This window comes from Rousettus aegyptiacus, unplaced genomic scaffold (genome assembly GCF_014176215.1).
Source record: "Rousettus aegyptiacus isolate mRouAeg1 unplaced genomic scaffold, mRouAeg1.p scaffold_m13_p_3, whole genome shotgun sequence".
NCBI classification, from domain to species: Eukaryota; Metazoa; Chordata; class Mammalia; order Chiroptera; family Pteropodidae; genus Rousettus; species Rousettus aegyptiacus.
The window spans coordinates 20,254,013-20,281,622 of record NW_023416306.1 but is presented as its reverse complement, the minus strand read 5'-3'; the positions used below and the strand labels follow the sequence as shown (position 1 = coordinate 20,281,622).

General features: G+C 39.0%; 1 protein-coding gene across 1 annotated transcript; it reads right to left on the bottom strand.

Annotated features, from left to right (window-relative positions):
* Positions 1-377: 377 nt before the first annotated feature.
* On the bottom strand, positions 378-27,129 carry FRRS1L (ferric chelate reductase 1 like). Its single transcript, XM_016130052.2, has 5 exons — positions 26,710-27,129; positions 13,873-13,957; positions 11,656-11,794; positions 8,647-8,893; positions 378-5,876 (listed from the first exon to the last, which is right to left on the bottom strand). The coding sequence occupies exons 1-5, from the start codon at positions 26,945-26,947 to the stop codon at positions 5,704-5,706; spliced, it is 882 nt and encodes a 293-aa protein (XP_015985538.2). The 5' UTR covers positions 26,948-27,129; the 3' UTR covers positions 378-5,703.
* Positions 27,130-27,610: the final 481 nt, after the last annotated feature.

Genomic DNA, 27,610 nt, shown 5'->3' with positions numbered 1-27,610 from the left:
TTAATGATTCATAAAGCTCTACAACTAAACTCAAACTATTCTTGATATATAATATGATTTAGTTACCGATAAGGCTCATAATTGAAGTTCTTATAACTAAGCTCTTAGACTTAGTTAGGCACTATTAACCATGTAATACACTTTAAATGGGATTATTATAGGCCTCCATTTACTATTTGAGAAAGGTATTAAGCCAAAGTTATACATACAGTTTTGCAAACTGTTTCTCTATAAGGATTTTACCTTATTACTGCCACATGATTTTCTTTTGTCAAAGAAGAGATTGTCATCTTCCAAGGTCTATAACTTCGAGGAGACTCTACTAATGAAAGGATGTAAAACAAATAGAAACCCAAAAATACACCAAAGCAAAGCAATAAGGAATTATAACTTTAATTACATCAACAGGAAGAATTTTAAACCATGTTGAGAATTTATATTTTAAAGTTTACAGTTAATGTATTCTAACTGTAACATAAGCCTGTAAGGATAAAAGTATTTGTTTTGGCAAATGAACAGAACAATCGTTTAGGTAGCTTCTAGGAATATTGCTACAATTACTTTGTGTAAATAGAAATGCATGTCTTTATTAGTAAGGGAGCACACATCTTAGAGTAAAAATTCACATGAGATAGGCTTATAAATATACATAAATCTCAAAATCAATCACGATTGAACATTAGGTACACAATTATTATAAAACAAATATAACCCATCAATGTCTATTTAAAGGCATAGTTTTTACAAAATAGTATTTTATAGATAATCTCAAAAAAGTATATTCATACTCCTGGAGACAGATTGTTCCAGCATATCAGCTCATCCGTGGGAATAAGGCATGTGGAGAAGCTGCATTTACCCTTCCTGGTGGCCAGGACATTCTGTGTGATGAAATGGTAACTGCTCTAGTAACCTGGGTGAATGTCACAACCCCTGCAGCACCCCGTAACCCGAGAGAATCGCTTACTCTCCAGAAGAATGGAACTCAACAGCAATTTGCTTAATACCAAAAATATCCAGGGGGTTGGAAATCGAAAGCATTAGTCAAATATCAGTATATTTTAAGTGAAAAATCCCAGAGATGGATGATTCACTTAAATTTTCAGTCTTATTTAAAATCACATTAGCATAGCCATGATTTTTCATGAAAAGGGACTTATAGTCATCTATTAAGTATAAAAACAAAGAAGTCCACTTGAAACTAACTAATCAAATAACTAATTAAATACAAAACATGTATGGGTTTTATCAACATGCCATGTACTTAGTTAACACTAGTCTTGGTTTTTTAACTAACAATATAGAAAAGTTAAACTCAACAATGATACATTACACATTCTGAACAACTCATATAATGTTAAATGGAGGAGGCAAGGCTTAAAAAAGGATCCAGGAATCCTTTCTACAAACTAAATTACTAGAAACTCAAGGGTAGTTTTGCCTGCAATACACGCAATGTTTTATCTCTTGGGCTTTTAAAGTATTCAAGAGAGCAGAAACAGAAACGATCTTGGCAAAGACCATCAAATGGTCATGAAGTGTATACATAGGCCTCATCGTGTATTTACAAATATGTATACAAACACTGAGAATAATCAAACTGTTCACTAAATATAACCCATTCTGTTTAGAGAATGAAGACATACAATTATATACAACAAAGTATGTACATCTCAGCATTTGACCTATTGCAGTGGTTCTCAAACATTTTTCCATTATGATATACAAAGTAGATGCCATTGTCACATGAGTAAAACATTCCTGTGGGTGTAGCAAATTTCGATAAAACTTTAATAAAAACTGTCTACAGGGAAATATGTTACTCTGAAACATTGTAATCCCCACCAGGAAGAGCAATGCAACAGTAAATGTCATTCAGGACTGCCATAGTTAAGGTAAAACAAAATTGCTGCTTACTCAGCTCTAGCTTAACTGCCACCTCTTTTCCGGTAATTCTGAAAAATAGATTAGAGTGGAAGTGCATGGGAATACCGTTATTGAGACAACAATAAGTCAACCATAATTTATTTAAGCAAATTACTCACTAACTTCAATATTTTTACAATTAACCAGTGATACCTTATTGGTAGTGTACTTGACAATTGATCACAACACAGAGAAGTATCTCTTAATTGAGAGCAAGTGTGGGAAAATTACAGCCCACAGGCCAAACCCAACCTGCCGCCTATTTCTGTAAGGCCCACAAGCAAAGAATGTTTTTTTAGATTTTTAAATGTTTTGATTAATCTAAAGAAGAATAATTGTGACATGTAAAAATCAGATGAAATTCTAAATTTCAATGTCGATCAAGTTTTATTGGAACACAGCCATGCTTATTGGTTTACTATTATCTATGACAGAGTTGAATGGCTGAAATAGAGACCACAAAGCCAAAAATGTTTACCATCTGGCCCTTTACAGAAAAAATTTGCTGACCACTAGGCTAGAGCTAGGAATGCAACACAACCTCGGTGGCAGTGTTTTGTTTTTTTTTTAACCATTAAAAGCACTAAAATGACTGGCTGATAGAAAGTAAAATGTACCCCTTTTCCCAAATGGAACTATAAAGAGTCTTCTTTTTCATTGTAAATTACTAAAGGGGAAAAAAAGAAATACCTGGTTAATTTGAGTGTGGATAGTGGGTTCTGTTTAATAAAAGCTTTAATAAATGTGGATGAAGACATGAATGTGTAAGAAATCGTATCACCTCCCTAGGCCTCAGCTGTCCTTTTATAAACTAAGTGTACTGGAGTAAATAGTCTCTAAAGTCCTTGCCAGCACTGGTAATTTACGCCAAGTAACTAGTCTGTTTTTTCAACTGTAAAATTGGATTAATAATAGAATCTACTTCCTATGTTGTTGTGAGGATTAAATGAGTTAATCCATGTACAGTGCTTACAACAGCACTAATTACATATAGCAGGCATTATTGTTCTACTCCAGCATTTAAAAAAAAGACACTGGTTAGGTATTTTCTCTGTCACAAGAACTATTTTAGAAAATGGAATACAGAGATAAAATAGAAGTTGATTCTCTTATAATAGGTAAGAATGAATGAAATTGGAGTCTACAGAGTTTTAACTTCAGTATATCTATAAAATGATGATTCTCCCAGACAATGGTTAAAAGCTGTCCTGCATCCTTGGTCTGCGAATTCTTATTTCTGAACAATGATCACTATTAAAAATGTCAACTATGTTTTGTAGGGCAAAACAGCTGTTGTTACTAATGATCTTCCTATTTACATTTCAAAAGACAAATTCAGTGTTTGCTAAAGAGATGATTTACACTTCAATTATAGGTGGAAGAATATAACAACGTTGGCCAATCTAACAATGTCTATGAAATACAAGTCTTCTGAACCAAACTTGCCAAAAAAGTACAGTTTCATCTATTTATTCATTCAACAAATGTTTGCTGAGTATCTACTGTGCAGTAGTATCTGTTGCAACGATGAATTACAAAAAATGGTCCCTGCATTAGGGAGTTAGCAGGGAGGATGAGCCAGCAATTACAGTAATGTGTGGATGGGGAAGCACATATGGGGGTGCCCAGGGTCCTATGGAAGCGTTTGGCAGGGATCTAAACCCATCTAGTCCAGGGGCCTGGAGGAAGAAATGCTTTCGCAGGATGTGGGAAATGTTTGGGCACAGGGAACATGAGAGGTAAGATAGCAGGTCTGAAGAAATGAGAGCAGTTCAGTCTTGCTAAATCATACGCAGTGAGGATTGGTGACAAAAGATGATATTGGAAGTAATCAAAGTGTTTGCATTTTGGCAGTGAGAAATCATTGAAAGTTCTAAGCGCAAGTATGCAAAACTGGTAATCAAAGTAGAAACAATTCCTGAAATAATTACTTGACAGAAATGTAAGTAGAAGGGAAATCCATTAATTTATTCCTTCCCTGACAGCTACAGAGACTAGCTGAAGTATCCCTTTAGTTTTAACCTATTTAAAGCTGAAATATTATACAAGCAAGAGAATGAAATATAAAAATATTTTCTTTCTTATTTACAAGGTGGGTGACTGCATACTTAGTACCTTCACTACTAAACCACCACTACAGCTTAGAAGGTGATTCTCAGGCCTTCCTCAGCCGCAACTGAAGAGGGTTCAGTTATGAGGCGATGGTGGGTGGGACCAAGGACTGGAACCAGATGTCTTGAGTTTGAATCCTACCCAGTTCCATTGCTCGGTTGACATCATCTGACCTCCCTCCATCTGCAATGAAGATTATTTCTCCTAAGTCCCTCAGATGTGCTTGGCGAACTGTGCAACGTTGCAGAATCTCAGTGTTTTCCTTATTTTTGTTCGGTTCCAGTAGAATCTGGAAAGCTCTCCCCATAGGTGGACTTTCACCTTTGAATTCCAAGGATGGCATTAGATATCACAGTCTCCAGTGTTATTTAATTAAAAAAAAAAAAATACAACCCATAAAGTTGAACCCAGCTTTAAAGCGGGGAGGGGTGGGGAGCAGACAAGCTACAGGACTCCAGGCCTCTACAATGGAAATGCCTCAGCAGCATAATCATCTCCTTAGATTCTCGTCTTCTAAATGGGCTGTTAACACAGACATTTGGAACAAAGGAAACTTAGGGTTTCTTTGAAAAAACGGAAATGCATTAAGTCAAAGCATTATTTTAAATTATGCTGACTGCCAATCCAATTTACAAGTCTGAACATGTCTGATTGGTTAAACTAGCTGAATTCAATTTACGGGTCATTTTCGATTTTCTAATTAAAAAAAAAAATCTCATCTGTAAAACGTTTCTACTCCAAATTTCCACGGTCTCCAAAAATGTTGATTTATTATCAAAATGCCTTAAATTTTTATTAAGACGATTTGATTATTATATTACATATTTAATCATATTATATGCTGACTCTGACAAGAAAATTAGCTGTAACCACAGACAAATCCCTTAATTTATAAAATGCGGTGGTAGAAGTGTCCAAATTCTAATTGCTAAGAATGCCCACATTTTTATTATGAACATAATTTTACATCTTCGGGAACACTCAGCTGTTTCTAATCTTTCCAACAACAATAAAAAACGTTTTCTCATAGTTACGCACTAATCGAGAGGAAATTTCAAATAAATACGAACCATTTCATGTATTTAACCTCCACCATTCTCCCCATCAGCTGTGTAAAGTACCCCAAAGCATTTAAGCTTTATGGAAACTTGCCTGAAAGGCTGACTTTGAGCTAGGGCCATCCAGTGGAGCTCTCTCTAGTAATATGCCAAGTAAGTCTCCCGAGCTATAGTTGGAAAAGTAAAGGCTGTTTAGAGACATGATTTCTGTGCCTTGCTCTTTTTTCTACCTTGCTCTGTGTTATGTGACAAGTAGCCATGGCTATGTGGCACGTGGGTAACAAAAAGGTAGCCTTCCTGGGTCTCAAGTCCCATTCAGTAAGAGAGCAATAATAGTTTTCATCAAGCCAACTCAGAGATGTGAATCTCAAATTAAGAAAACGTATTTGAAAGTGCTTAGAAAAGTTTTAAGTACTTTCCAAAAGTATAGGGTCATTATTAAACTATCCTCTTTGATTAGAAAAGAAGCTTGCTTTGTCTTCCAAAAAGCTGAAATCATGAGTCTTTTTTTTTTAAACAACAGAAGCTAAAATTAGACTGCATAGTCTTTAAAAATATATGCTAAAGATTTTCTAATCCACTTAATGTGTTGGCTTTGCAGCTGTAATTAAGGGGTTCCCATCAATAAGTAGAAGGTCAGGGCAACAATGAGAAGCAAACAAAACGGAGAGGAGAAGGTCTGATAGGCAGCTGACGGCATAAAAATGTCTTCATACTTGTAAATACTGACAACGCGCTCTGATGCTGGTGGTGAGTCTATATCGTGTCGCGTGATAGACCCTTTAAGAAATAAAAAGGGGGCAATCAAAAAAAGCACAGATTTAAAATGATATATACTAAAGCCTTTAGTTCAGAATACATAAGCAGTGATTATATCTGGAAATCATGTATTAGAGCTATCGGAATTCCCTATAACTGTACATAAAACGGAGAAGATAGAAATTAGTTAAATTTATCCAAAAAGAATGGTTCTCACAAATATGCATACTCCTTACCAAAACAATGCTATTAGTCTCTCCATGGCACTGCTACCTTAGTATTGAATGAATGTCTGCTTTTAAGGTCTCTAATGAGTTTTATCTTATTAATACCAAATGGAAAACTATATTTTGATTTCAAAGAGCAAGAGCTACTTATAATTTTCCCCAAATATGCATTCTATATATGGATTATTAACAAGTCCTGACCACACTAGACTCTCTTACAGATGGAAGCCTCTTTCTCATTGTCTGCGGGACATAAAGAGGTAGCCTGCCCAGTCCAAACCAGAGAGGGTGTGGCGTGGTGCGTGCGTGTGTGTGTGTGTGTGTGTGTGTGTGTGTGTGTGCATGTGTGTGTGTCTTTCTGGCACAGTGGGATGAAATGGTACAAGAAGTAGGAAGATTAAGATACCAAATAAATATTTGGGTAGGAATTTTTTCTGACCTGGTTAGAAGTGGGAAGAAGGAAAGGCTACGTGTAAAGGATACTTAATAAGTTGACATTGATTAGAGGTGCCTGACCTCCTGATCCATATGAATAGCCATATGGGTATAATCTATATGAAACTTGCGTTAGGGAGAATAAAGCAAATGAAATTGGAGCAAAGGTCTCCTTGGAAATAAGCTCAGAGTGAGGGTTGTTAAGGTCCTATCGGCTCAGGAAGCCATGCTGAACTGGATGTGTCACTTCCCTGCTCCGGCATCCATGCTGGCTCCTGTTAGCACAAATCGAACTCCTTAGGTTGGCACAAAGATTTTTCTCTCAATAGATCCCACTCACCTTTCCTACCTAACCTCACTCGTTGGTCACCTACATGGATTCCTAGGCTCACCCGAGCATCTCTAGTTCACGCCTTTCTCGAGGAAAACCTAATCCATACCCCCCTTTGCCTTGGCTCAAAGTTTATCTCCTCTGAGAGACTCTGAGAGACTTTACGGAGATGAAGAGTTTTGATCAACAGAGAGGTGTCGGAAAGGCACTGAAAAAACAGGAGAAGCACCAGCCTGTCTACCAGACAGGAATGTGCCTGTTTTGTTTGGAGACACCGAGAAGAACAACAGAAGTCCTGAGAAATTTTATCAGGCGAGGCAGGGTCCGATTTGGAGAGGGCCTGGAACAGTAGGCTGTTATGCCACACATGGAAGAAGATGACCTTCTGAAGTACAACGCTTTCCAATTGGAAAGCAGTCTTAGATACCTGTTTTCATTTAATCCACATAATGATCCTATGAAGTCAGTATCATTATTATTCCCATTTTAGATACAAAGAAATTGGAATGCAGAATTTAAAGGCTAGATATAGCTACCAAGGGGCAAAACCAATGCATAAACTCAAAGTTTTAGATATCAAATCCCATCGTTTTAAATGAGTTTATATCTCTAGGCTGAGATAGAATTTATTTCCCCAGGTATTGAAATTACTGAAAAGATATAATTGCAGATCCACTGTTGGTAGTCAGGAAAACAAGTAAATGGGGAAGATGCCACAAATCTTAAGGCATTCGAATATTTTCCCAATTAGAAACAGGCAATAAATAAATAAATAAATAAATAAATAAATAAATAATCTCCAGACCAATCAATGGAAACAATTAAAGCAAAAAAGATTAGATTAGGCAATCAGACAGTTGATAAGCATACAGTAAAGAAAGATGCAGCTCTCAGGACAGTTCTCCTACAAGGATTGTGAATAACTTACTTCCATTCTTGGTCAGGCCGTTAGGCCGATCAACCTGGAGGAATGCTGAAGATATAATGAAACTTGATTTTAGCAGCTTCTAAGGTTTCATGATATCCTTGGGTAAACTTTGGTGGGGAAATGCTGAAGAGCCTTGCCACTCGAAGAGAAGTCATCAATGGACCAGCATCAGTGGGAAGCTTGTTAGTAATGCATAACCTCAGGCCCCACCCTAGACTTACTGAAACTACATTTTAATGATGTATCCAGGCAATTCATGTACACATTACAATTGGAGGAGTAATGAGCTAAATTATAGGATAGTTTGGAGGATTTGTGATCACCAGAACAGTCATAAAATGAGCACTAATGAAACTCTTGGTGTCGGTCTCTAGAGAAGTCTCCAAAATGTTCAGTATTTTTATATTTAGAGCATAGGACCTAAGAGTACTCACTGACTTTGGAGTCAGACTGACCTAGAACTGAATTTTAGTTGTCCCATTAATTAGTAGTATAGCCTTGAGCAATTTCCTTAATCTCTCTAAAATGAGGATGATAATACCTATACCTCTCAGTGATAGGTGAAAAGTAAATGGGAATGTGGTAAAAATTAAATATAGCCCATATCCCACATATAGCAGGCATATGATCTGTTTCATTAAGCATTCAGCTCATCATATGTTATCTTGTACTATTCTAGCTATGTATGTGTATAACTTGACCATTTGTATGTACATGTGTATAACAAGTCCAATATAACATTCTAAAGGTAGGATCATATCTTTTTCTTTTATACTATCCAAAGTGCTTATCATTTTCTTGCCCAATCAATAATGAACACAAGCACAATGGTGCCTGGTGTTTAAGCCAGATGACAAAAGGTAAGCTTACCCTGAATGGCTGGACCCCAAGCAAACAGATAATACCAACTCAAATGCAGATCGACAATCGTTTCATCTCTGGGGACGTTCACAGGGCGTTTAAATCTGCAGGTGACTCGATTGTTCTCAAAGACGCCTTCTTCATCTCTGGCAGGATTTCTCTGAATCTCCTTTGCCCACTGGCCTACATTATAGAAATGCTGTATGCGGACCCTGCCATTGTCATCATGGACACAGGCCATGACATCGTCACCACCCTAACATGAAAAATGATAAAGAAATAAGTCAAAGGTGCATCTTTTGCAAATTTTTCTGCTAGAAAGAAATTTCCCTTAGAAATGTATATTCCACTAGCTCTGTAATTTGAAATCTCACCCCCTCAAAAATTATTTTAAATGCCGTTAAAAAGCTTTAAGCAAGTTACTAAAGTTAACCTCACAACAACTGATAGCAAGTGCCTCTGGATATGATGGTCCATGAAAAATACACTACCAGGTATCTAGTATTCTTGTCAAAAAGGACAATATGGATGGACCTTGAGATAATCATGCTAAGTCAGACAGAAAAAGTTGAAAACCACATGATATCACTTAAATATGGAATATCAACCTAAGAGCAACAAACAAACAGGACAAACAAACAGAGACTCATGGACATGGACAATAGACTAGTGGTTACCAGAGGGAAGGGGGAGAGGGAGGAGGAGGGAGGTAAACAGGGTGAAAGGGGCCAAACATGTGATGACAAAGAAATCTAACTATGGGTGCTGAACACACAATGCAATATATATCACACATATGCTTATTGTTGAATTGTACACCTGAAACGAACTGGGTTTTGTTAACCAATGTCACCATAAAAAATTAATTAAAAAAAAAAAAAGAAAAAATACATAAACTAATCAATCATGAAAAAGCAATCAGACAAATTCAAATTGAGGGTCATTCTATAAAAAATCTGTCTTATAACCTTCAAAAAGACCAACGTCACGAAAGATGGAAAAAAAAAAAAAACAAGAAACTATTTCAAAATAAAAAAGACTAAAGATACATGAGAGCTAATTGTGTTCCCAGACAGAATCCTGGGTCATAAAATGGAAATTTCCATAAAGCATAGTATTGGGACCACTGGAAACATTTGAAAACGGACAGTGTATTGGATAATACTATCAGATCAACGTGAAACTTCCTGAATGTAATGAATAAATTGATTTAATCTCCAAAGTTACCAGAAAATAATAAACGTGATAATAAGTAGTAGCAGTAGAGAGATAAAGCGTGTGTGGCAAAATGTTACCATTTACATAAAAGTTCTGGAACCAGAGAGGGGTGATGGTTGCACTCTGTGAATGTAATTAATTGATGCCACTGAATTGTACACTTTTAAATGGTAAAAATGGTGGATTCTATGCTATGTGCATTTTACTATAATAAAACAGTTATCCTTTGGTGAATCTAGGTGAAGCATATATGTTGTGCTATCCTTGCAGTTTGTCTGTAAGTTTAAAAAATTTTCAAAACAAGCCAAAAAAGTCAAAGTCAAAAAAGTTCATCAATCATAACACACGTACCACTCTGTGGAGGAATGTTCATAATGGTGGGGGCCATGTGTGTCAGGGGGCAGGGGGCATGTTGAAATTTTCTGTACCTTCTACTGACTTTTGCTGTGAACCTAAAAACTGCTCTAAAAAATCAAGTCTAATAAAAAATTAATAAGGCAACACTTCAAAAAAAGTAAAGGTTATTAAAAGGGGTTCCATTTTCCTTTTCTTTTCCTATGCATCAGGTTTTGAAAAAAAAATTACCTGTGCTTCTTGGAATAATAGGAGAAGAAAAGAAAGTTCTATATTCTAGGTAGCAAAATGTCAAACATAAAATTCGAATGCTCCTCACTCAACCTCCCTTCTCTATGCCTGTTAATCTTCACAGTTGCGCTATGAGTACCAATGCATCCCAGGGCAGGAGATGGTCAACTGCGATGCAAGCCAGCTTCTGGTCATGGCACACACCTGCTGTTTCTCCTACTGCCTGTACTGGAAATTGATAAAGGCTCGTTCTGGTGGTGACCTCTCCAAGAACAAAGCCCTTGGAGCTCTGTCTGCTTGGGCTGTTCTCTCTGTCTCTTCCTACCACCTACCTACAACCCATGCCCAATTCATTGGCAAAGCCTGTCTTCATGGCCTTCAAAATCTGAGCAGAGGCACAGAGAGAGGCAGGAGTAGGAGATGGACAGCTGCCTGGGTTCCTGATGCCCAGCTTGTTCCTGATCGCAGTCCTTTTCTGAAGTCTAGATGTGTTCTTGTCCGTGGATACTGTGGAAGACTGAATCACAGGACCCAATTCTTCACTTCCCTGAGGTGGTATTATACACTAACACTGTTGCAGGGCCTCTTGAGGGGGGACTGTACATCCCTGGCCCTTCATACTGGGCTTGGCTGTGTGACTTACTTTGGGCAATGAAATGTTAGCAGATGTGATGCAGGCGGAGGGTTGATAAGCTTGGATGGCCCTTGCATTTCTGCTTCTGCCATGAAAATAACATGCTTAGATAGGCTCTGGTTCCAGAATGATTAGGAAAAAACCTGAATCCAACTCATGGACTGAAGCCAAGCCCAGGTGAGTGTTAGCCAACTCACACACATGTGAGTAAGAAATGCTTGCTTGCTGTCATAAACCATGTAGTTTTGGAGGCTTTTCTTGTAGCGTCACTGTGCGAATAGATGATAAATACAGGTACCACGAAACACCTTGTATTCTCATAATCAACTCTTCCTTCTCTGTTTAAGTTAGCTAGATTATTTTTTTTAACTTGCAACCAGAGAGTCATAACTTACATAATCATTATACTGTTTTCATAAATTGCTTCGCTTTGCAAAAGACCATCAAATGCCAGAAATTAGCTTCTCATTGAAAAGTATCATGGTAGCTTAGAGAAACATAACCATGCCCATTCTCTAAAACCTAAAGTTGTACAGCACACTAAAGAGAAAACTTTGTTTCTACCATGATGTGTATCTTACCATTTTCCTGTCTGAAGAGAATCCAACTGCTACCCAGCCATCTGTGTCTGCACTCAGCTCAAATTCCACATCAGCCCCTATCATCCTATAGCTAAGGAAGTAGTCACAGGTCTCTGCATTACAGCCCGGTTTGCCATATCTACAGGAGATATTAAAACAGACGTTATTGTTTCTTCATCTATTTATTCAAAATACATTGAGCATCTATGTATCAGGCAGGATGCTAAGCAACATTATTGAATAAATTAGATCTTTGCTACCTAGGGGCTCAGAAACACAGTTTCATTGAGGAGGGAATCTGGAGATGACCCATTCCACTTTATCTAAATATAAACTGGGGTCCAGAGACGGCAAGGGGCTTGCCTGAGGTTGCACACTGCGTCAGTAGCTGCAGAAGGACGTGAACGTGGGCCTCCGAACTCCCAGCCAGTGTTCTCTACACTATTTTAGAGTCTTTCAAATATTAGTTATTACTGAATTATTTCTGAATCCCTTTTACAGGAAAAAATTCTCCAAGTTAATTATTTAAATTATTGTTAATTAAATGTATACCAATTCTTATTTCTTTCAGATTTGCAATTAAACTAACTCCAATTTACGACCTGAATCAAAATGAAACTACAAAACCAGGAACATTTAAACTCACAGTATTCATGTGCTGGATGACAGTTTTACTGGAAGTAAAATTCTGCTTATATGCATGCGGCTTGTCTGACTATATTGTGCAGGGGCTTTTAATGAGCATGTTCTTAATATGAACATGACTCCACTCTCCTCCACATTTATCTGTCTGAACTACTGCAAATCCCTTATATGTATGATGCACCAAATGAATAATACCTCATCTGGTATTCACTGAGCATGACTGTATTATCTATTTATAAAATTTGCCTTTGCTCTATTGGGCTATTTGGTGCTAACACAATCACAAATTCAGACACTAAAGGATAGTGAAGTATAAGATGGTTTTCCAGATAATCAGATTATGGATACATTCATATTTTGAAGGAACATCGTTGAAATGAAAACGCAAATTTAAATTTTCTTACAGAGCACTTGTAGATCCTTGAAGAATTGACAAGACCTAATTTGAAGAACTCTTGTTTTACACGATTTTCAGAATGACAAAAAATTGTAGCAATGGGTGGGACAATCTAAACTCAGATGGAAGGTATCTGAAGAAACAAGATACAAAACTGCTATGTATTGATTAAAGAGGGAGGCAAGGAAAATGCCACAAAGCTGGCACATACTCTGGGCAGCTAAGAAGATATGCAAGCTCAAAACAACAAGGAACTGGGGTAAAAATGCTGAAAAGGGTTAAGAAAAGCTAAAGGAGGAGTAATTGGGCCAGTAAACAGGTCACCCTGAAGCCAGCAGTGTACTAAACTTCCTTCATGTCTCAAAAATATCCCCCAATTACCAGAATTATTCATTGCTAGCCAACTTCCTCAATACTAGTTTTATTCAGTTTTTTTAAAAAATCCTTAGAAATGGCCTTGCAATCGAAAGAAAGCTCAAAACTCCTATAATTCAGTTCTTCCCCCTAAGACCTTGAGCAATGAACCAAAAAAAAAAAAAAAAAATCAGAACTTCAGTGCAGTGGCCAACAAAATCTTTACAGAAGCACCATTTGTTTCAAGAAATAAAAAATTCAGAGAAGGAGTCTTTTCCATCAAAGCAGAGCTGTCTATGTGGGAGGCCCACTGTCTACACTATTGATTTTTAACATGTTTTGATAGAAGACTACTAATAATCATGTAAGGACTCGCTATACCTGAGATAAGCTAAATATAATAATCACTGCTTAATGACTACTAGTTAGAATCATACAGCTATCCCTAAGTCATGACTATTTGAAAAAAAAAAAATTCAGTATTAGATATGTCTGTCTATCAGTGTCTGTCCCGCCCACGCCCTTGCCAAATAAGCACAGACATATTCAGCGTCATGCAATTCTTCTTCATTCAGACAATTGGTTAGGAGTAGACACCTGGGCCAACAGCAATACAGTCAAAAACGAACTACCAGCGAAGAATGTTCCAGTGCCCAAGTGGTGTGCCAGAGCTTAAAGTCAGAAATAGGCCACATTCATGCAGAGGTTATGAAGGGGTACAGACACCCCGATTAGAATGAACCGGATGCAATTTCAACACTACCATGAGAAGTAAATTGACATCTTAGTCTTAAAGTTATCCAACTCACAGATCTACGAACCTAAAGCATCCCTTAGTTTTTCCACAATCATCCACTTTGATTTTGGCAAATGGATCCACTGGAGGAGCAGTAGGGAAAGGGTAACCTGTGCGGCGAGAATAAATAATGGTTAGGAACTCCAGTAACAACGTTTCCAATGAGAATTTTTGAAAATGCATTTATTATTTTGCATTGCACATGTCTAGAAATACTTAGGGCCTCAGAAAAGGGTCTGGTTTAAGCTTAATCACCCTCTTCAAGAGGGGAGGATGCAGGGTACACATCTTTAAACTGAGCCTTAAATGTTAACTGAGACTGTGTGGATTTCTCTCATTTTACAGGCAAGGAACCTAAGGTACTGACGGGACCATTTCATGCGACCACTGGCTCACTACTGTTCCCTGTGAGTTTAAAAACCACAGGCTTAATAAAATAATTATGCTCTAAGAGAAAAAAATTAACAAAAATGCTTTTATATATCTCATAAGAGGTTTTCCATTTATATACATAATAACTGTATTTTTCCATTAATGCATACTTCCATTTTTCATTAAGCTATATATATTTTCATATCTCACTATATTCTTTAAACACAGTTTCTAACAGCTGTGTGTCTTTTTTTTTTTTTAACATTATTTAACATCATAACGCATTTAACCACACATTGAAGGGTAAGCCTGCATTATGCTTCCAGTTGGTGACAGAAATAGTTTTCTCCTAGACTGTTACCTCCATGCACATAGGAACCGAACCATGCGATTCATCTTATATCCTCTGCCCAGCATTGTGCTTGATACTGGACACACAAAAAATGATTGTAAAGTGAATAAATAAAACCATCCATAGACATCAGGTAAATAAATACAAATTTTTTAGAATTATTCTATTGGTTTTTTTCTTGTCTCATTATCTTGAAGTACTTTCTATGTGATTTGTAATGTTTTTTAAATGAGGTGAAGTTTGTTTATTTTGTTCCATTAATAATATTTTAAGAAAAAAAGTTAAAGGCCCATACTTTCTTGGCAGACAACTGTGCATTATGGATGGTTCATTTCTACTACCCTAGACTTGGATTCCATACTGAAATACAGCTCTATCTTTTCACCACCTTTAAGCAATTGGCCCAAATGCATTACTTTTTCTAGTTTTATGCTTATTTTATGATAAGTTCTATATCTACTTCAGTACTACAGACCAGATCTCGCCTCGAATGAGTTTTTGTTTTTCTCTTAATATTTATTCAGCAATTACTCAATGCTACAAACTATGTTAAGTGTCTTCACATATATTCTTCCTCATATTTCTCAATACAATGTTGAGGCCATTTTTTTTCTCAGCATGTTTTTCCGGAAATGTGATGACTTTCATTTTTAAGACTCTATTAAAGACTGACAATCTTTTGTAATGTGCTTATGACTTAGGTTACCCATCTCCCTCTATTTTTTCAAACATTATCCTATCATTCTAGAATAACACACTAGTATACAGCAGATTTCCAGCTCAATAAATGCCATCATTATTACTATTAACATTTGTAAACTAGACTGAGAACTAATTATTAAGACTGTCTCTGGAAGAATGGGTTTCTAAGTCCCAAATGACAGTAAGTTTCGGAACAAGGCTCACTTGCAAATATGCTGAACTAGTTTATTAGTGTTGGCAAATGGCTTATTCCTCATGGCTTTTCCAGGACTAATTTTCTATTATCTTATGTGGTTCTAAAACTTGGAATGGGAACTTGTGTCAAATGTGTTTGGGCATCCATTTAATAACAATATATTTCTCTGGTTTGTTAGCTAGTGAATAATAAAGAATTTGACTGGCCTATGTTCCTGGGAGAGACCAGGTCCTTGGAATTTCCCATGTAATAAGACTGATTTTATTATTCATGAGCCCCAGGAATTACACTTGAGTTTATGCTTGAGATGAGATGACTTAGGATGGGGGCTGGTCACCAGAAAGACCAATCATGTAATCAGAGGGTTGGGACTCTGAGCTAGTCCCTCCTTTGGGGAGAGGGGCTGGAAACTAAATTCAATTACATAGCCAATGATTAAATCGATTACGCCTATGTAGTGGAACTCCAATAGAAACTCTGGACACTGAAATTCAGTGGTGCTTACCAGTTGGTGAACATATTGATGTGCCAGGAGGGAGACATGCCCTGATTCCACTCTGCTTCGGGAGTCCCCCAAGACCTCACCCTATATGTATTTTCATTGGCTATTCTTGAGTTGTATCCTTTATAACAAAATTGTAGTCGTAAGTATTGTGTTTTCCTGAGTTCTATGAGACAGTCTAGTGAATTACTGAACCCAAGAAGGTTTCTGAGCAGACTCTGGATTTGTAGCCAGTTGGTCTGGAGTGAGTAGAGTCTAGTTGTGGACCATGCCCTTCAACTTGCGAGGTCCGTACAAACTTGGGTTCATTTATGCCATAAATAAATTTCAGTATAACAGTTGGGGTTGGCATTAGAATCTATAGAGAGCAATATTACAACTTTTCCCTGGAATTAAATGATCCATTTGGCATAAAATAAGTTTGGACCGTGTGTCAGCGTTTAAGGTCCTGCCAGATTGCAAAATGCCCTTCATATTCCCAGCACCATCATCATTAAACTTTTGTATAATTACCTTGTAAGATAATGACTTAAGTGCCTTCAGCAGAACCTGGATCTAAAGTCCAGGTTCCGGACACAATTTCTCACTATGCCAATAGAGCTACCTTGCCATGCTATCCACAGCTGCACTGCACTGGCTAGTCTGCGATCATGTCCAAGGTCTGGAAGCTCCTGGGCAGAGCAGACTAATGACGGTCCACCCCAAATTACCATCCACCGGCCTTACGTTTATTTTTATATATGTGTGAATATATATTACATTATATATACATATATTTAAAAATATATAGTTTGTGTATGTTTTTAATAGGCACAAATAACAGTGAAGCTCATCCTGTTTTTATTTTCCTTTGGAAATCTATCCACCTATGTAAGTGTGTGACCTGTTATCACTCCTGACTGAATAGTATTCCATGATGTGCATATACCACTTTCTGAAATATCCTCCCAGGTTTGGACGCCTAAAGTGTCTCCAATGTTTGCTTTCTCAAATAATAAAGCAATAAACATCCTTATACATATTTTCTGTTGACACATGCAAGAAGATTTTGTTTTCATAAACTCCAGAGAGCAATAGCTGGGTCACATTTTAATTCCACAAAGCTCCATAATATTAGTATTCATAGCAAGAGCACCAGCTCACAATCCCACCAGCAGTGCCGGAAGGTCCCTTTTGTTCCATACCCTTCCCTGTACTTGTTATCATCTGACAGTCCCATTTTAACTTGTGTTTCCCTAAGTACTAGCAGGGTTAAACATCTCTTCGTATCTGTACTAACCACATAGATTTCCTCTTCTGTGATGTGTATATCCAGATTCTTTGCTCTTTTTATTACTTGGTTCTGGTCTTTTTCATTGGAGTTTGTGTGTGTTCCAGATATAAATTCACTATTGGTTTCAGATGTTGCAATTTTGCGCCCCAGTCTGCCACCAATCCTACTCTTTTCTGTGATGTTCTTCCTTGGACCAAAATCTTTAAATTTGTTCTAGTCAAGGAGATAATTTTTCTTATTTTGGTTTGTACTTTTTGTAGTGTATTGTCTAAGAGATAGATCTCCCCTCTAAAGACATGAAGACATTCCTCTACATGTTAACTTTGTAGTACCACCTTTCACATTTAGATCTGACCCATGTGGAATTTTTTATATGGTGTGAGGAAAAAATGTTGTTTTATTTTTCTCCCAGCATTGAATCAGTTTTTCTCAGCACCATTTACTAAATCATTCGCTTTTTCCATGGAGATTTATTATGACACCTCAACAATTTACTAGTTCTCATATAAACTTAGGTCTATATCTGGATTTTGGTTAGTTTTGTTTTGGAAGTTCATTTGACTATTCCTGAGCCAGGACCACACTATTTTAATGACTAGGCTTTGTAACATATCTTCATATCTAGCAAGGTGAAACTTTCTTAGCAATTCACAGAACTTGATTCTTCTATATAGTGTATAGAAATCAATTTGTCAAGTTCCCTCCCACAATGCTGCCTGGTGTAAAACTGCATTACATGTATAGATGAATTGGGGGATAATTAACATCTTTATAATATCAAGTTATTCCTTCCAAGATCATGGTGTGCCCATCCATTTATTCATATCTTTTCTATTCCTTAATAGTTTAAATTTTTTCTCCACACAGCACCAGTGCATTCTTTGTAAGGTAAAATCTGGACACTATAGATTTTTGTTGCTATTTTAAACAATAGCTTATTTTCTTTTATGCTGTCTAGCTCATTTTTGCTAGAGAAGACAGGAGCTTTTGGTTTATGTATGCTAATCTTATTGATGGAAACCTTACTGCAGTGACTTGATTATATCTGTTTGCTAGATCTTTTGGTTTTCTATGTAAATGTCAATGTCAAAAGAGATAAAAACATACATTCACATGAAAGCTTGTATAGAGATGATCATGCCAACATTATTTATAATAGCCCAAAACAGGAAATAACCCAAATATCTATTAATTAATGAATAGATAAACAAATAGGGTATATTTATCCAGTGTTATATTATTCGGTGATAAAAAGGAATGAAGTGCTGATACATGCTACAACATGGATAAACCTTGAAAACATTATGCGAAGTGAAAGATGTTTTTTAAGCCCGTTTATAGGAAATGTCTAGGATATGAAAATTCATAGAGGCAGAAAGTGGATTCGTGGTTGCCAGGGACTGGGTAAATGGTGGAATTGGGAGTGACTGCTAATGGATACAGGGTTAGTTTCTGGAATGATGGACATGCTCTAGAATAAAATGGAAGTGATGGTTGCACAATTTTGTGAAGATATAAAAACCACTAAGTTGTATACTTTAAAATGGTGAATTTTCAAAATGTGAATTAGAGCTTAATAAAAAGAAAGAAGCAGATTTTTTAAAAAGCAAGCTACTATGAATACGATAAGACAATTTTATGCCGATTAACCTAGAAATTCAAACTAAAAAATCCCTAAAAGAATACAACCAAAAACTGACTCAAGAATAAGAAAACCTGAATAATCCATCAAAGAAATCGAGTCGGTTAAAAAAGAAAAATCTTCCAACCAAGAATGCTCCCAGCTCAGACATTTCCACCAAACATAGAAGGAATGGTTAATGCCAACCTTAAACACATTATTTCAAAAACAGAAAAAAGAGAGAATAGTTCCCAACTCATTTTATGAAGATAAATAACTTATTAGAAAATCCAAACAAGGATGGTATGAGAAGGTAAAATTACAGCAGACTTTTCCTCATGGATATAAATGCATAAGTACTATACAAAATTTTTTGAAGAAATGGAAAATGATATTCCAGGAAAATATGAACCACAAGAAAACTGACCTGACAGTAATATGAGACAAAATATAATTCAAGACAAAAAACATAAGGGGCAAATAATGGTATATACTGATAAAAGAAACAATAAATCAGGATAAATATAACCATAACAATATAGCTTCCAAACACATAAAGTAATAACTGACGGGATTATTTAGAGAAATAGATAAATCAACATTTGAAATTGGACATATCATTCTTGGAGTTGAAAAAAAAATCAAACAAATTTTAAAACTAAGACATAGATGATTTAAAATATACAAGCAATAGTTCAACCAGAGAGACTTACAGAATCCACAAGTACAGAATCATTTTACTTTGAGGGCCCAAGGAAAATCCACTAAAACTGATCACATACCGAAACATAAAGAAGTCAATAAATTTCAAAGAATCTCTATCATACAAATGTTTTCTGAGTATGATGTGATAAAATTGAAAATTAACAGAAGTATGGGGTGGGAGAATTAACTATGTCTGGGAATAAAGAAAAAAAATGGCCAACATTAAATAACTCAGGCATTAAAGAGAAAATCCTAAGAAAAATTAAAATACTCTTCTAATAATCATCAAAACATTGCATGTTTAAATATTTGGAATGGACCTAAAACCAGAGCTTAGAGGGAAATTTATACTTATCAGAAAATAAGAAAGAAAACAAATAATCTAAGCATTCAACTAAAAATGAGAACAAAAAAGAAGGAAGTAATGCAGATCTGAATAGGAATCAATGAAATGGAAAACGTACAACTGAGGATGATTACCCAAGTCGAGAGCTGGCTCTCTGAAAAGTCTCATAAGACACACACATATTTCTGCCAAGACTAACCAGGGGAAAGGGTAAGAGTGCAAATAAGCTAAATATAAGGTAAATAAGGGAGAAGTTGACAGAAATGGTGGATTGGCTCCATCTGCACCTGTTTCCACCTCTCTGTAGTGTGCCTGCCTATACTGCAGAGGCGGGAGTACCACACTGAATCCTGAGTTATGGACGATCTTGATTCTGTCAATCAGATGTATGACACTTGAATTCAGAGCTGGGTTGAGAGGAGCAAGGGAGTGGTATGCAAGACATCTATTGTTTTTCTTTTCTTTTCTGTTTTGCACGGGCTTTATTAAGATAGAATTCATGTAACTTACAATTCGCCAATTTTAAGGGGTGCCATTCAGTGGTTTTTAGTATATACACACGGTTGTGCAACCATCACCACAATCGATTTTAGAACATGTTTATTTCCCCCAAAAGAAATCCCATACCCTTTACTATTACCCTACAGTCCTCTCAGCTCCCCCACCCCGTCCCGCCTCGAGGCAACTACTAATCTTTCTGTCTCAATATTTGCCAGTTCTGGACATTTCAGGTAAATGGGATTATATAATGTGGTCTTTCATGACTTTTTTCTTTCATTTAGCAAAATGATTCTGAGGTTCATCCATGTTGGAGCATAGTTCTTACACACACACACACACACACACACACACACACTTTATTAGTTCTGCTTCTCTGGTTAACCCTGAATAATACACTTATCCACTCTATATTTTCAGAGAACTGTTTGGTTCCTGTGTAATTAATTTTTGCCATATTTTTATTATTTTATATTGTTTTCTTCTACTTTCAATTTATTCTTTCTCTTACTTCATAATTTTTGGCATTTCTTCTCTACTTACATCAGCATTTTAGCCCAATAATCAACTGCCTACAGGGGTTATTACCCAAGAAAGTCAATTTCCTACGATTAACACTGAGCTCCTCCACCTCCCGAATGTTCTTCCTCCTACGTTTTCTTCTACAGCAGTGAAGAATCCTTCCACTCACCCACCATCTCCCAACTCTGAGACCACAGTCCTAGGTTTCTCCACCTGGTACATTTGCTCAGTCATCATTCCATGTATTCCCACCTTAGAAATCTCAGCCTGCCCTTGGGCTATTGCACCGCTTCCTATCAGATCTTCCCACTTCTCTCGACTTCTTCCACCATGTGCCATTTTTCTAAAACAGAAGTCTGAACTCGTCACACTGTTCGAAGCCCTTTACTGGCCTCCCTCCTGCCCCCACCATTCTCTCTCCTACACTTGTCCCCTTGGTCTTCGGCTACATGGGTTAGACCACCCAGACATGGCCAGCTTCTTCTCTCCTTAGCGTTGTCCACACCCCTATTTTTTATTACTGGGTTTTTGTTTTGTTTTGTTTTGTTTTTGGCTTATTCTTTTCCCTCCACTTTCCATTTTTGGTGCTTTTTTTTTTTCTTTTTCTCTAAATTAAAAAATTTGGATTGAAAACCCTTGGACTATAAACCTTTACAATAACTGTTCTGTTCTGAAGAGAGATTAAAGCCATTTTTTCTCCCTTCAGATATTCCTATAATTTGAGAGGTACTTGTTTTCTTGATTTTTTTTTTTTAAGCTTCTCAGTGTGGTTTTGTGGTTTCCATTCTTGTCTAATTCATAACACTATTTGTTCCTTTTTTTTGCAATCCCTTGAGCCTGTTCTGCCATATTCCACTGGGTGGTTAATGGCTTCTGGTTTCCTATTTATTGCCTCTAATTAATTGCTTGGATCACAGCCCTCAGGTGTTAATTTGATACTTGATTCCTTTTAAGTTTTAACCAGAAATTATCTGTTCAAATCTGAGAGCTATCGTATCAGCCTCTTTCTCTTTTTGAACTGCCCGAATCATTGTTTCTGCTTATCAGAGTCACATAATGAAATAAAAATGTCATGGGACTTTTTAAAATGGAAATCTCCACACACGCATGGAGTCTGTTTAGCAAAGCTTTCACCACGCCTCTCTACCACTTAGGAACCTGTGGTTCCCAACCGCCTACCCTACTCTCAAATTCAACCATAAAATACCCCATTCCACCTGTCCCAACCCATTTTCTAGTGCATGTCAGCAGGGACCCTCCACTGCAGGCTGGCTGACACATTGCACACCTTATCCTGAAAGTCAACAAATGCACATAGTTCTCTGCTACTTTTTAGCTGTGTGACTTTAGCTAAGATAATTAAATTTTCTGTGGGTCAATTTCCTTAATTCTAAAGTGGAGCTAATAGTATCTAAGTCAGAGTGTTGCTATAAAGATTAAAGTTCATATAAATAAGGTACTTTGAACAGTGTCTGTTACAGAGGAAGCCCATATTAACAGCTCTAATTAGTGGTTTTGTTTTGGTCTTGGTCTAGATTCATAGGGGATACAAAGATCAATTCAATATAGGTTATTTACCTTTAAAGACATAGATTATTTTTTGTGTGATTTGTTTCAGTTTTATATTCCTATCTCAGTTTCAGTAAAAGATTCAGTGCTCATAAGCTACCTCCCACATGTAAACAGTATATATAGTTTGCACTTTTTCTTTTTCACTGAACAAGGTGATACTACTTTTGTTCAAACTGAAGTATAAATGAATTCTACAGGTGAAAAAAAAAGTGTGTGTGTGTGTGTGTGTGTGTGTGTGTGGCCTTTTTACTCTCAGTGAACATCTGTGCACCACCACCACAAGGGGAGAAGCCCTGAAAAATCTGCATCCCAAATGCTCATCTGCATACAATATACGATCGAAGTAGGAAGAATATAAGCAGATGGAGGAACTTCTGCCCTTTCCCCGAAGCTCCGTCTTCTCTCTACTGCCTTACTAGCTCTTTCCCAAGACAGATAAAACTGTGGTCAGAAACTCACTGATTAGGCCACGTTTTACAACTGGTCAGATCACTGTGGCTTAAAGATAAGAAACCATGAATGGTGTTCTCCTACTCCTTTCTAGGCAGGGTGTGGCCCCAGGGGAAAGCCAGCTAACACCATCCTCGTGGCTGTGGTAAGAGTCAGGGTCTGCTCCTCAGACCCGGCCTGCAGACCTTAGCAGCAGGCAGAAGAGAGCAGGAGGCTTCACTGGAGCCTTAACCCTAAGCCGACACCCAGCTCAGCTTTTTTTCAGAGAACCCTTAGAATAGGCTATTTGCCATTCTGTCAATCTATCATACAGATTCTGGGTTGAGAACCTCAAGAGAAAGAGATATGAATGGCAGGATTCAAGCACTAAGAACTTATTGAAACTCCTGAGAGCCAAAAGGGTCAGGGCAGGATTAGTGTGCTGTGGGAGAGTATCCTTGCCTAGTGGCAGCGGATGGGGTGAGACAATCAGGGAAGGCTCACTGAAAGAGGCAGCATTTGAGCTGGGCCTGTAAGGATAAGTAGTATAGGAGAAGACTGTGTGAACCCCTATGAATTCTGAAAACTAGCATATGCTAGTTAAATCAAAATATAGTAAGTTAAACACTGAACAGATTAGGAAATGATTAGAGATATCAAATCCGCCAGTGTACAGCCTCTGGCTTTGGGGGTTGTGGGCAATCTGGACACTGGAGAAATGGTCTCTGGACAGGGTGGGGAGTGGTCAGTGAGCGCTCCCACAGTTTGGGTGATTCTCCATCTCTACCCCCATTATTCTAATTCCCCTTTTCTGATTTCCTATCACTAAGCTATCTTTTTATTAAAAACTCAGTTTCTTGGCTACTTTGACCCTGAGAAGAAGGTAACCTGCAGAGAGGAAACAACTAGAAAAAGACATCCCCATTTGTATTGGTAGAAAGTATAGTTTAAAGGTACTATTTCCACCTCTTCACTTGCCACTTCTTACCAAATCAGTCAGTCTCTCTCGTTCCTTCTCCACTGAATTCATCCCAAGAAAATCCACCCATTGCTTGTCATTTCCTGAATCTGACTGTTACGTTGAGTCTTCATGCTATTGGGCCTCACTATGGCATGGGACATTGCTTCCAGACATCGTTTTTCCTTTACCTTCTGGTTGGGACACCCTTCCGAGACATTTCTTGGTTTTCTGTCTCCCTCTCTGGCAGTGCCCTTTGAAGGCAGTGTCACTGATTATTTCTAATGATCTTGGGAATGTCTCTATTCAAGACCCACGGGGCTAAAGCCAGGCCCAGGGTGATCCAGTGGAGGTCCTGCGCCTGTGAGGCTCGCCCCACAAACATCCTACTAGTACCCACCAGATGGTTATAGGATGAGCGAATGAAGATAAGTGAGTTGGGCAGAGAGAAGAGGAAAAAAATGGACAGTGAAATCTCAGGGTGAAGGATGAGGAGGAGTGAGAGATGGTTGTAAAAAAAAGTTGGGCCAGAGAAAAAATTCCAGATGAAGCAGTTAAAGCTTCACAGAGGGAGAAGGTTGGAACTGTCACAGATTTCTGAGGGTTATAGCCGAGCTTCAGGTTGTACATGCAGAATGGGTGAGAGGGGCAAGCAGACAAACTAGGGATTTGTACACACATGGCATGCCTTGTTGTCCCTGTACGGTTACCTCACCTAAATGCCCTTCCTCTCTGTCTCACCAAAGTCTTTCACACTTCCTGGCTAACTCTATAAAGCCTTCATTATGGCTGCAGCCCACCTGATTGACACCCATGTTCATAAGACTATCTGGACTATACAACTAACTTCATTCTCTCTGCATATACAAACTGACATGTAGCATTTGAACTTGTTCTCCATTTGCTAAGTCCATGTCCCCAATGAGAATATATAAGCTTTCATATGCCATGTCTGAGTCACCTGGCAGTGTGCTAGGCTAACTATGAACACAATAAATACATATTAGATGCTTTCAGAACCAGACAAACTTTGGAATATTTACTCTCTTCTAGAGTGACAGATTTTACTTCTGCTTGTTTTCCTCCCACCCGCCATCGACTCTTCTTCTCCCTGGCCACATGGCTGCTCAACTAAAAGACTACATTTCCCAGCCTCCCTTGCAGCTAGGTCATAAAATTATGTTCTTGCCAAAGGAAAGTGAATGGCAGTGATCTGTACAACCAGCCTAAAAAGAAACTGCTTGTCCTTAACCTCCTTTCTTTCTCCTTTCCTCAAGCTTGAACAAGGACATGCGAACAACTCAACTTCTGTACAGATGAGGACAAAGCTGTAGGGGATGGTGGAGCAAAACTGGGGAAGAAACCTAGGGTCCTGAACGACCTTGTGGAACAGAGCTGTCCCACCAGCCCAGACCAGCCAGACTCGTGTGAGAGAAACTATCTTATTTAAGCCACCGCATGTCGACATTTGTTTCAGCAGTTAAGCCTCTACTGAACTAAAATATTTCCCCAAATCCATTCTCTCCATCTCTTTATTACAATAATTCCAATTTTTGAATTGTGCATATTACTTCCCGGCTCAAAGTCTACGTTTCCAAGCCTCTTGTACCTATGAGTGACCACATGACTAAGTAGTGGCAAAAGAAGTGTAAGTAGAATTGTTACATGGGACTTCTGAGTAATCTCCTTATAGTCAGTGACCTTCTTCTTCTCACTTCCTCTTTTCTACTGCCTAAAAAGTGAGTGATGGCTGGAGATCACGCAGCTAAGACTTATGAAGAAGTAGAAGACCAGGATCCAGTGTCTCTGATGACCAGTTCTGGATTGCCTACTGCTAGATTTCTTTACATGACAGAGAAATTGATATCTTATTTAAACTAGTAATGTTTGTTTGCTGTAGGCGGCTAAACCTAATCCTAAGTGACAGATACATCCAACATCCTATTATTTACTGGGACACACAACATTTCAAATCCTAACTTTTCTTTTCTTCCTTCCTTCTTTTTCTTTTTCCTTTTTTTTTTTTTTTTTTGATATCCCTCTTAGCAGAAAAAAAGAAAATCACTACTTTCCAACTTGCAGAAAAAAAAGGGGCCCCTTTCTATTTCCTCTGAGCAGAATCAGCTTTGCCCTTGTGTTCACTGAAGCAGGGCTACGGGGCGGGGGGGGGGGGGCGTTCTGTGGCTGACAAAACCCCAGTCTCTGGACTCAGCAGGCCCCAACAATGGTGGCTCGCACTAGGGGACCATAACATGCATGATAACAGAAAAGAACTGGGATGGAAGTAGGCAAGGAAGTGTGACCCGGCTCTGATGGCGGGGCAGTGAGCACAAACGGAACACGAAGAGGTTGGGGCGCTTGCCATTATAAATCTAGGTCAACACGGACAGGGAAGAAATAAGGCAGCATCTCTTTTTAAGTCGGGATTTCTCCTTCCCACCAGCTGCTCTGATACCACACACCCCATGCCAGATGGCGGCCTCCTCCCCTAACGCCCCCTGCCCACAAACCCTTGGCAGAAAGCATGGAGGCCAGATGCTGAAAACTGGGGGAGCCCTGACCTGTCCGCAGCTTCGCAGAACTTGGCTGAATATCTCCTTCTCCGAGCCTCAGTCTCCCCACCTGTAAAGCGGGCAGCGGTGGAAGACGCTGAAAGCTCTTCAAACCCCTTTCTCCAGTTGCATGAGGGTCTGAGCCACGCGCTCTCTGTCCCCGCCAGAGCTGCCTCCGTTCGCACCCTCATCAATGCCCCGCCCCCGCCCCCCCCCACCCAAGTCACCCCTCCGGCCGCCCCTCACCCTTCCGCAGCCTCACCCTCCTCGGACAGGTAGCGCAGGTCGTAGAACTCCCCGGCGAAGGTGCCGTAGGAAGAGTCGTGGCGCGGGACGGCCTCGTCGGTGCCCGTGTCCCCCCGCACGCGGCCACGGGGTCCCCGGCCCCCCGGGCCCGCGCCTTCGTCCGCGGGGCTGGCGGTGCAAGCGGCGGGCCCGGCTACCAGCAGCAACAGTAGCGGCGCCCAGGACCCCGGGCTCTGCCCCGCCGGCCGCGCCATCGCTACGCACCGATCCCGCAGCCAGGCCGCTCCGGCCGCAGCGGGGGCGCCCCGGGCGCGGGGCCGGGACTTCGCCGCCTCCTCCGCCGCCGCCGCCGCCGCCGCCGCCAGCACGCGTCGATCCGCCCGCAGCCCGCGCAGCCGCGGAGCCGCCCGCACCCTCCGCCTCCCGGCCTTGGTCTGCGCATCCTCGCTTGGACCCAAAGCCTCCCCCTCTTCCTAGCATCCTCTACTCCCGCAATCTCCTTCCTAGCCGCCTTCCTTCCTCCGTCCTTTCTCCCTGTCTCCCCATTTCTCTTACCTCCCTGCACGAGTCTCCCACTGACACAGATTTGGCCCTTATAGACTCTTGCTACTCAGAATGTGGTCCTCCGACCAGCAGCATCAGTGTCCACAGAGAGCTTGTTAGCATCACTAAATCTCGCCCCACTGCAGACACACAGATCAGGATCTGCATTTTACCAAGATCCTCAGGAGACCCTAATGTGCGTTTAAGAAGTGCTCCCCTGGAGGGTTTACCTTGGACATGCCTTCTCAGAGTTGCTGCTTCCCCCACCTTGTTCCAGCACTTTGGGTTTACATAAAGCACTTACTATACCCATTATGTCTTGAGATCATCACAGAAGGAAGTTGAAACAGTTGATCTCCCCTAAAAAGACAGGT

Bases quoted from the DNA above. Each gene is read 5' to 3' on its own strand.
- FRRS1L (XM_016130052.2), bottom strand. From the start codon at position 26,947: ATGGCGCGGCCGGCGGGGCAGAGCCCGGGGTCCTGGGCGCCGCTACTG. The intron at 13,958-26,709 runs GTGAGGCTGCGG...CTCGCCGCACAG, and splicing joins GCGCTACCTGTCCGAGGAGG to GTTACCCTTTCCCTACTGCT. The intron at 8,894-11,655 runs GTAAGATACACA...TTTTCATGTTAG, and splicing joins TCTCTTCAGACAGGAAAATG to GGTGGTGACGATGTCATGGC.